An 11470-nucleotide genomic window follows, 5' to 3' on the forward strand; every position below is an offset into this window, starting at 1 on the left:
ATATGCAGATCTAAGCACACATACGAGAGCAGGGAGACTATTTGAGAATAGGAAAGCAATCAGTGGGAGAAGCAGAGGGGACAAGAGAGGGTAATTAGGGGTAAATGTAAAGTGAATTATTTACATGTATGAAAATTTAATGAAATCCATTAAATGTACAAAATACTTAAGATTGGTGAAGGGAAGAATTTTCCATCTACTGTGACTTTCTTAGCTAAGCAGAGTATATGAGGCCCAATGTGCTTAATGTATGAAGGAACCTCTTAGACATTAAGAAATTTCAGGCTCACACTTGTAATCATTGTTACTCAGGAGGCTGAGATCTGAGGAACATGGTTTGAAGCTAACCCAACCAGGAAAGATTCTTACCTCAATTAACCACTAAAAAGCTAGAAATGGAGCTGTGGCTCAAGTCGTAGAGTGCTAGTCTTGAGCAAAAAAAGCTTAGGGACGGTGCCCAGGCCCGAGTCCAAGCCCAAAGATGGGCACCTCGTGCACACAATACACATACACACACAAATGATAAGGCTAAAATAAACTGACATGCAGCTATATCCTGCCTTTTGTTAGATTCCCAACTAAACCTACAAGGTTACCTTTCTCTTCCCAATTCATCCACCTAGAAAAATTCTTTAACCTAGAAATGTTTTCTTGCCCTTCCTATGCCTCAGTTATTACAGTGAAGATGCTGTAGGAAACAAATACACTAAAAACAGCCACTGCACTAACTTGCTATTGAAGAAATGGAAAATGACAGACAATGCCTTAAAAATGACAGTGAAAATGCAAAACAAAGTATTTTTCTGCACTATCCTCTATAGAGACAAGCAGAGCCTGGCAAAAAGACCACAGCTGTTAAATTCACACATCCTAGAATGGAAATCAGGCTCTACCATAATAGTTGAGGAAACTTGAACAAATAAGCTAATGTTTCTGAGCTATACTTTTTTCTTATTTTTAAATATATGTATCATTCTACTGTATGTATCTCCCTAACACTTATGATCCTCAAAATTATAGGAAAATGGAGAGTTAATAATGACATCTAGTATTCTCAATTAGGACAGAAGATTAAAAAAAATAGGTTTGAGAGGAGAAACTGAATTTCACTGTGAACATGCTGGGTCATTTGTAGGAAGTCCAGACAGATGTGACTAGGAAGGTATTGAACACTGGAGAAACAGCCGAGACTGGAGATACAGTCAGGAGGCCTCTGGGGTACTGATAGAAGGGAGGAGATCACACAGGGAGAGTGACAAGTGAGAGGATTCTGGGTCACGCACAGAACCCCGGGGAATGTCAACATGGAAGGGAAAGGTGAGGGAAAGCTGGGGGAAAGAAAAGGAAAGAACCTGAGATATAAGGGCCATTAGGCCAAGGAATCAGGGATAATTAACAGTGTCAAGCATAGAAGAGCTGCTCAATGAAATAAAAACTTATAAAATACCCTAGATGTGTCTATTTGAGATCTTACATTATCCTGAAAACATCATGGAGGAGAAGGGGAAGAAGTAGTCAGATTGTGAGGATTGAGGAGTAAGAGGGATATGGAACAGGCTTTGGGTATGTTCACAGACTGGGAGGCGGGGGGGGGGGGGAAGGAGCTAAGAGGAGAGAGAAATAAAAGACACAAACAGAAGAAGGTATAATCAAGAACTTGAGGCAGTAGTAAGGCACAGGGAAATGGCAGGAGAGAGGGGACTGGTCTTGAACACCAGACAGGCATCTTCTCCTCCTCTACCTGTAAAAGGAGCATTTTGTTTAAACTTGTCCCATAGGTAAAAACTTTTCAGTCTCAATGAATCCATCTGCAAAGATTTTACCAAAAATTCTACTGCAGAACTGACCTTAAATACCAGCCTTAATCTTAACATGAATCAACTGGGACTATATAAAAAGAACCACTTTCAACATTTCTGTGAATTAGGTAACAATTAGTTAAAAGAAGTCTTAGTCTCCTTGACTAGGGAGGACTTTTATAGCTAATTATTGCCAGGAAGCTATCAACATCATAATCTTGAGACATTCTTCAACATTAAAATAGGCATTATTAAATAATTCTACTCAACAAGTCTAATTTTATTAAAATAAAAGAATTCTACAACTCACATCCTGGAGAAGCCAACAGAAACTAGTTCCTAAAACTAGCTACCAGTGAGTAGTGATCACAATAGCTGTGACCAACTGGTTAACAACATCCCAGAATTCAAGTAAAAGCTGAACATAGGTAGCTCAGAACTTTGGGATCAAAATTTAGTGCTTATAAAAGGCTTAAGAAGATTTGAGGCTCTTGTCTGGAGAAAATGCTAGGTTTATCTGCAGGTACCCCATAGCTCACACAGATTCTAAGACATACTGGACTCCTATCCATATAAGAATAGATAATTAGTAAAATCAACAGAGTGACAACACTGGCTTTTAAGCAACTCGGAATATCTATTTTTGGTTTTTGTTTTTGTTTTTTGGCTGGCATATTTACGATAAGAGCCTCATGTACTTGAGCCTGGCTTTGAACTCAATCCTCAGATCTCAGCCTCCTGAGTAGATAGGTTTACAGCACGGGCTACTGGTACTCAGCTTGGGTTCTTTTAAAGACTATAATTTGCTACTTGTTAAACACCTATTTGAGGCACTGAATATTTGAGAAATCATGTACCTTCTGATTTTACTGGACTCTCCAAGTTCAGTCTCTGTGCTATGCTAAAAAGCAGCTTAAACCACCAAAGTACTTGACCATGACTGGAGTATATTATCTTCATTAATACATTTTATTTCTTTTTGCATGTTTATTACATGTTTCCCTAACAAAAATTAAATTACAAGAGTACATAAACTTCTGGTTTCTTCCCCAGGGTATGGAACCCTCCGCAATCAATCACAAAATCCTATCACATCATCTCTGTACTACTTCTTAAATACATCTATTCCCCTTAATTCCCAATTCGGACACTCATTACCTTATGGCTCAACTTGCCATCCCACTTCTTTTTCCTTTGGACCCATCCTACATATCATTACCACATTCACCTCAAAAAGTGGGCTACAACGAACTCTTAACCCACTTAGGACTCTGAGTAGCTCCCCTACTGCTCACCAAGCAAACAACAAACTTCTGGGCCTAACTTTCTCAGCTTTCCATGACTAGATTCCAGCTCCTTCCCAGGCTTCTCAGTTATTCCCCACATGCCAATCAAATCAGACCTTTCCTTATATACTGTGTCCTTGTCTCTCTGCTTAGAATAATTTAGTCCACCTTTCATTTATAAACTCCAAAATCCAATTCAATACTATTTCTGCTTTGAAATTGTCCCAGGGACACCTTGTCAAATGTGACATACACATACTACCTGCTATTATATTACAAGCTACTTAAAAGTAAAGAAAGGCCTTTGTTGATCTCCTTTTTCCCAAAGAGAACTGAATGCCTAAAAGAAATACTTGCTGAATGAATTGATCACATTTATATGAGGCCACCCAAATTGGTGCATATTCTACATCAGTTTCTCTTACTTCCTTTACATTCAAGTAAGAGGATAACTCACACAAGCAGACAGTAAAACACTTAAAGTGAGATGTGCCTAACAGAAGGTTTATGTAATACATACTTTTATCAACAAGACATTCAAGACATTCAACTCTTAGAGGCTGTTATCTAGTGACAAAGTCCATTCTAAGATTCTGTGATACATATGATAAGCCTGGTGGCAACTAACACTGATCTAGTCCTCTGAAGATGTACCTAAAACATCAGAAAACATGATTAGATCCTAAACATAACCAATTCTTTGACAAAGAAATGAAATCATGCTAGTAATTAGTCTTCTATCTTCTAGAGTACAATTCATTTCGGAAGAGGAAAGTTTTCATTATGAAAAATTTCCTAATATCACCTTTCATATGCACAGTCCTTAGAAACGTATGGCTTCCATATGCATTATCTTATAAAGTTAATTTATTTAACAAATGTTGATTGAATGTTTACTAGAGAGTGATCACGATTCCCACTGGTGGAGATATAAGAAAACAAAAAACAAAAAACAAATATACCATATACAAATGTTAAGTACTATGAAGAAAATGAGGCACATTTGAGGTAATGGGTTATTTAGTTTTATTTAAGCTAGTCAGCGATGATCTTTACAACAGCTCTGTAAAATAGGTAGGATATCAATTTTTAGTATAATCTTAATCTTCTAGATTGGTGACTGAACAGTTAAATGACACACCCAAGATCAGCTGGAATTAGATAGGAATGGGATCAGAAATAAGATTTTCCAATTCTTGGTCCAATGCTGGAGGTGTAAAAAAGGAATCTGACTTAGAAATGCTTAATTTCCTTTCCCGCTACCTAATCATGTTTGGCTAGTGAATAATAACCCTATGTATGTAATCATTCATCAAACACCCTGAAAACAGCCCGCTTCTCACTGTTACATAAGCATTTGTTTTGATTTGATTTGCTAAATAAAGTTAACTGAAATACCCCTTTAATTTCTTGTATTGTTGAAAGAAACCTTAACTATAACATAAATCAAAGTTTTACAAATACGTAGTGTTAAATTTAAAACAGAAAGCAACATCTAGGTTGTGCTAAAGTAGGCAACAGAACAGATCATTAGTAATACCCCAAGTCATGCTGCACAGACATAAATCTCCCATTAACAGCCTGGCTCTGCTCTGTACACCTGGTGAAAGGGTGCAAAAATAAGAATAGGAAGGAATGTCTCAGGACCTCATGGAACTGAGAGGGGGGGAACGGTGAAAGAGAGGAGAAACAAAGAGGAGCAGGAAGAAACAGAGAGAAAGAGAGACTGAGATTTGTGAGTTTTCATTTGAGGAAGTTGATGACACTAATCTTAGTGAGGTAAGGAGAAAACTGTAAAGAATGTTGGGAAATGAGGTAACCTAAACTGAGTGAAACTTACAACAACCTTTTCTTCTGAGAATTTAGGACCTAAATGCAATATAAAAGTTCAAAAGGAGTGGGAGGGAAAAACTGGGAGAGAGTGAAGGAAGGGGTAACATTGTCCAAAAAGAAATGTGCTCATTATCTGACTTAGATAGCAGTAACCCCTCTGTATATCACCTTTACAATAACAAGAAAAAAAGAAAAAGAAAGTTCAGACAAGTCTGGTGCAGAAGCATCAAGTTAAGCCATAAGTTAAGGAAGTGACCATTAGGCTGGGCCTAGACAAATGGATAGCATTCCAAAAGGTGAAGTTAGAAGAACGTAGCACATTCCAAGAAGAGATGGAGACCGCAAAGTGAAGACATAGTAAGAAACAGAAAGTAGTTTGCCACACCTAAAACGTAACAAGTGATAGGCAAAGGTATGAAATACAAGCTGAGAGCCAATGGCTCACAACAGTAATCCTAGCTAGTCAGGAGGCTGAGATATAAAGGATGAAAGTTCAAAGCCGGCATAGCAGAAAAGTCCGTAAGACTGTCTATGAAGGAACTGGAAAAAAGCAGGACTGGAAGCATGGCTCAAGTGCTAGTTGAGCAAGTTAGATGAGCAAGCAAATGCCAATACCATAAAAAAAAAAAAGATGTTGTAGCTGGGTACCACTGGTCAGCCTGTAATCCTAGCTACTCAGAAGGCTGAGATCTGATAATCTTGGTTCAAAGCCAGACTAGGCAGGAAAGTCTATGAGACTCTTATCTCCAATTAACCACCAGAAAACTGGAAGTGGCACTGTGGCTCAAGTGGTAGAGTTCTCCCTTGAGCTGAAGGGCTCAGGGACAGCATCTAGGCCCAGAGTTCAAGCCCCATGACTAACAACAATAACAAAAAAAGATGTAGTGACGAAGGGTGAACAAATGCAGCAGTAATACTCATAGACACTATACTGAAAATGAAATATACAATTTGGGGTAGGGGGTGTTCAGAAGGAAAAATTGAAAATTGGGAGAAAACTAGGAAAGAGCTAACACTGTTCAAAAAGAAATGTGCTCATTACTTGACTTATGTAACTATAACCCCTCTGTACATCACTGTTATAAAAGCAATAAAAAGTTAAAAAAATTAAAAAGGTATGAAATACAATTAGGAAAACAAAGACACAGGTCCATTTTATTTATTTATTTATTTATTTTGGGTTGAGTCGTGGAGCCTGAACTCTGGGCATGGGCACTGTCCCTCAGCTCTTCAGCTCAAGGCTAGCACTCTCCCACTTGAGCCACATCGCCACTTCTGGCTTTTTTCTTTTTGCTTATGTGGTTCTGAGGAATCGAACCCAGGGCCTCATGAGTGCAAGGCAAGCGCTCTACCACTGAGCCACCTTCCCAGCCCCCACAGGTCCATTTTATTGTGCTTATTGTAGATCATGAAATTGAAACACAGAAAATTTAAATGATTTGGCCCAGCTGAGACAAAGCTGAAGCTAAAACTAAGGTATTCTATTATACCATTCTGGGGAAAGACTGTGGTAAAAAGGAGATAATCCTCCTTTAAAAAGTAGTAGTAAGTAGAGGCATTAAACAGTCTCAAGAGTGCATGAGAACAATTTGCAGCAATGTTTGTCTAGGGCTGCTAGATGACTGGGGATAACATGAACAGATTCCTCTTCCCTAGAAGCACAGCTCATTGCACTGGGCTCTTTAGAACCCACCTAAAGGAAGCTTAATAATCATAACAATTATTACAGATGCAAATGATGTTTTCTGTTTCCAATATTTGTCTGTCTAGCTTCAGTAGAACTCTGTCATTTGAGGATCAACTGAAGCTATTAAAAAATTTGAAGAAGCCAGGTGTGGTAGCTCACACCTGTAATCCTAGCTACTCAGGAGGCTGAGATCTGAGGATAGTGGTTTGAAGCCAACCCAGGAAGCCAAGTCCCTGTGAGACTGTTTATCTCCAATTCATGACTCAAAACTTGGAAGTGGCGCTGGGGTAGAAACTAGCCATGAGCAGAAAGATGCTCAGGGACAGTGTCCAGGCCCTGAGTTCAACCCACAACTAAAAAAAAATCTAAAGTGGAAAACTAGAAAAATGTGATAGAGAATTAGAAGCATGAGTTCTAGTACTAGTTCTAGCACTAACAGTAGTGCTAGCTTTCAACAAACTGATTCACCTTATAAAATTTATAAAATGAAGAGACTAAACTAGATGATGTCTAATGCCATGAGATTATAATTTTCTATGACTCTAACTGGACTCCACTTTGCAGAAAAAGGTCTATATGATGAGTTGAAGGTAAATTGAACTTTAGGAAGCTATATAAATGCTGAATGTAGTAAGAATGTGCTACATCCATCCATCAATCCTATACTTTGTTTATAAATCTTTCAACAGGGCACAACTATGAAATAAAAAGGACACAATGATCAATTCTAAGAAGTGGGAAAAGGGGTGCAAACCAGTTAGGAAATAATTCTTTCAAACTAACCCTAGACGTGTGTGTGTGTGTGTGTGTGTGTGTGTGTGTGTGTGTGTGTGTGTGTGTGTTTGTAAGACTGTGTCTCTATATTCATAGCTCAAGCTGGCTTTTAACTCATATCCCCTTGCCTCTGTCTCCTGGGATTAGAGATATGTGTTACTAAGCCTAGCATTTTAATCTACAGACTTTCTTACTGCCTATTCAAGATAGTTACTAGAATTATATATGGCCACTTAAAATCCAGTAAGTTATTAATAAGCATTAGACAGTATATTCTATAGTAAAGAGAGAAATTCTGAGGAGTAGAAAAAAAGTCCTTGATTTGATTCATTAAAACAAGTTATGGAAGGATGAAATGAATTGAGAATTGACATTGATAAGCTTTCATAGTATGACAGAAGATAGAACAAGGAACAAAATTAAGACTTAGGCTTAAGAAAACAGTGGGAAGAAAACTATGAACAAAGATGTTTAAGTAAAGTTCCTGAAAAAAAATGTATTTGCTTTGAGTATACATACATAAAGAAATTCTGGAAGATACTGTTATCAGTGGGTACACGTGTAAGGAGAAAGTAGGCAGATGAGGGACAGGTATAAATGATGGACTTTACCAAACATCTTTTCAAACCATTTAAATGTTCCTTTGAAGCAAACATCTAACAAAAACTCAAAGGTGATGATAGATAGATAGATAGATAGATAGATAGATAGATAGATAGATAGATAGATAGATAGATAGATAGATATAAACAAACAAGCAAGTAAATAAGCAAGCCAGCCAAAGAAAGAGGCATTACAGCAGAATATCAAGAAGCCCAAAGAAAAGAAATATTTCTGAGATGTGAGTAAGGCAAGTCAGAGAGGATGATTCAGCCTGGGAAAGTCAATGTGAAACCAAGAAAGACCTCAGGAGCTTATGAGAGCTAAGCAGCACCAACAGAAAACAGAAAATGGGATACACAATTTTTACTGTCCTAGGTTCTTTAGGAATGAAACCTATTACGAAATTTTTACTATTAGAGAACTGGTTTTCTATTACCCCTACAAGAAAGAAAAGAAAAGAAGAAATTAGTTCCTATGACAGTCACAAAGATGAGTAAGAAAATGAGGCCTGAGGAAAAGGTAAATGATTCCACTGGTATCATTTAGTGGAAAAAAGAGATTGTATTTTGCCAAGAATTATTTAAGGTGAATCTTGAAAAAACAAATGTAAAGGAATGTCCTCTTAAAGCCATTTTCACTCTTATGATTTTTTGATTTGTGGGTTAATTCCCAGTGTGCTTCTGTGGAGGGGAGGCCTTCCTAATTTAGCCTAGCAAGACCTACTTAGTAAAATGTATTGCAATGCAGTGAGGTTCTGCAAGTACATATATGTATGTGTACATATACATTTAATATATGAAACAACGCATACACACATACACACATACACTTTTGTTTTGATGGGGTTTTTTTTGTTTGTTTTTTGTTTTTTGGTGTGGGTACTCAGTGAGTTGGCTCTCCCTTTGCTTTTTCTGCTCAATATTGGTACTCTACAATTTGAACCATACCTCTGCTTCAGGCTTCTTGCTGTTGAAAGTGTCTCATGGACTCTTCTGCTTGAGCTGGCTTTGAACTCTAATCCACAGATCTCAGCCTCCTGGGTAGCTTGGATTACAGGTGGCAGCCACCAGGGCCTGATTTAGCATATTATTGTTATTTTTTATTATTGTTGTTGTTATGTTATTATTTGGTACTCATCCTGGGGCTTGAATTCATGGCCTCAACATTGTCCCCAAGGCTTTTGCTCAAGGCTAGCACTCTACTACTTGAGCTCCATTTACAGCTTTTTGGTAGTTAATTGGAGATTAGGATCTAAGGGACTTTCCTGCCAGGGCTGGCTTTGAGCCACAATTCTCAGATCTCAGTATTATAGGTGTAGTTATCAGCGCCTCGCTATCATATTATTTTCAAACAATTGAAAATTTCCTCATTAAAAGAACTTTCAAGGAGGGCATTGGTGGCTCAAGAGACTGAGAGTTGATGATTGCAGTTCAAAGCCAGCCTGGGTAAGAAAGTCCGTAAGACTTTTTTTTTTTGGCTATAGGCTTGAACTCTGGGCCTGGGTGCTGTCCCTGAGCTCTTCAGCTCAAAGTGAGCGCTCTACCACTTGAGCCACAGTGAAACTTCCGGTATTCTGGTGGTTAATTGGAGATAAAGAGTTCAAACCCCACAACCAAAATAATAATAATAATAATTACTATTATTTAAAAAACATATCTTATTTTATTTTATCATGTTTTATTCCTTAAACTTGTAAGATTTTGATTACTGGTTCCATTTTTTTCCGCTACTAGGTATCTGTTGTGCATTGTAATAGCCACTTTGTGCAGAGAACATTTTAACTACTTTCTCTACAACTACAGCTAGATCTTTTATTTCTGCCCCGTTAGCAAGCCACAGAAGTTCAATTTTCTTCCAAAGCTGAAAGGCTAAAAAGCAATTTAGTTAAGGACAGTTTATAAGGGCAGAGACAATTAAGCTTTATATTTGTAAATATGTAATTAAATAAACCCATTCCCCTCCTTTCATCTGGAAAAACCCTATCAGTCTAAGTCTTTAAATAACAAGCTGACTGAGTGGTCCTTTAAAACAGTGTAGGATGTTAGTCCTCAAGACTTAATGGCTAATCATCCAGGAGGCTTTGCTTCTGTATTTATACTTGTTTCAGGAGAAAATCATAAGAATAAAACTCTAAAACTTGGTCAATTTTTTTTTTAAGTTTCAATCCATTAGCCAAATGAAGACTGCTTTTTCTTTTACCTATGCTCCCTGTCCACAGGAGTAGCAGAAGTTGGCTACAACAATCTATAGACAACTGCATTATCAAGACCAAAGGCCTGGAGTTCTCCTCCTTGGCCTAGTGTGTTTCATTCTATTCCTCTCATCACCAGCAATACTCTCATGTCACAGAGAAGACAAGAGTATGATCCCATCACCTCTACTATATTAACCACAGGCTCTGCTGAGACTCCATGGGTCTATACTGCCTAAGCTTTTTTGAACTCTAATAATAAATGATCTTTGTTTCATTTCTTTTTTGTTGCCTGCCTGCCTGCCTGCCTGTCCTCCCTCCCTCCCTCCCTTCCCTTCACTTCTTTCCTTCCTTCCTTCCTTTCTTCCTTCCTTCCCTTCCTTCCTTCCCTCCCTTCTCTTTCTTCTCTTTCTTTTTCTTTTTTTCCTGCAGTATTGAGGATACTAGGGTTGTCACATAGGCTAGATAAGCAGTAAGTACTGTACCCCTAGCCACTACTTCCAGCATCTATAAAAAGAAAACTTTTTGTGATCTGGTCTTGAGTCCAAACCAGAAATTGTATTAACAGACTTGACAAGCAGGAAGATCACACATGACCCTTAGCAGTAAACAAATAGAAAACTTAACTCTGAAAAGCAGACCTGAAACAAAGGCTAGCTACTTCCCCACCTCTGGGAGAGGCACCACTTCCCCCCTTTCCTGCAGCCTGCCAGGGAAGGGGCATTTGCGGCTGTGTCTCCTCCAACTCACTTTCTGCGTCAAATAGTATGGGTCAAAGTCCTCCAGGGGAACTGCAACCAGGCCTTGGGGAATGTCACCGTAGATGAAAGGCAAACTCTTCCCTGCTTCCAGATCACTGTTTGGCTTGGGCTTGCTGTCCTCATCATCTTCCCGATGACTGCCATCGGCCTTTGGTGGTTTCTTGAGCTTACTCTCAGCAATGCGCCTCTCAATGTTTGCCAGTGACTCAGGGGTAAAAGGCTTGAAACTATCAGGGCCTGGTGGTGCGAGCAGTTGCGCTGCCATCTTCTCATCCTGCAGCAGCTTCGTTAGTTATGCTGCATCCAGGACAGGTCAGCTCTGGAAGAAACAGCAACACAGGCAGCATTAATCAATCACTGCTCTAGAAAGAAGTCAGACTAAACCATCTTACTCTCAACCTTTATTCACAACCTTTGCAACATATATTTTCCTCCAGGACACAGTTCTTTTTTTCTTAGGCAATGTACACTATGAATATCCTAGGTGACATTCACAATTGCCCCTCAAGGGAATGACCAGTCATCGAGATGGAAAG

General features: G+C 38.6%; 1 protein-coding gene across 10 annotated transcripts in view; it reads right to left on the reverse strand.

Annotated features, from left to right (window-relative positions):
- Positions 1-11254, reverse strand: part of Scn8a (sodium voltage-gated channel alpha subunit 8) — a 124981-nt gene extending 113727 nt beyond the window's left edge. For 8 of the 10 annotated variants that reach the window (XM_042668813.1, XM_042668812.1, XM_042668808.1 and 5 more), the window contains exon 1: positions 10924-11199. In XM_042668813.1, the coding sequence (XP_042524747.1) occupies positions 10924-11199 (276 nt within the window). Of the gene's footprint in view, positions 1-10923 lie in introns of all 10 variants that reach the window. The other 2 variants (XM_042668809.1, XM_042668805.1) reach the window with 1 other exon arrangement.
- Between the last annotated feature and the right edge of the window lie 216 nt (positions 11255-11470).

The sequence above is a fragment of the Dipodomys spectabilis genome, unplaced genomic scaffold (genome assembly GCF_019054845.1).
Source record: "Dipodomys spectabilis isolate Male_0828 unplaced genomic scaffold, ASM1905484v1 ptg000477l, whole genome shotgun sequence".
NCBI lineage: Eukaryota > Metazoa > Chordata > Mammalia > Rodentia > Heteromyidae > Dipodomys > Dipodomys spectabilis.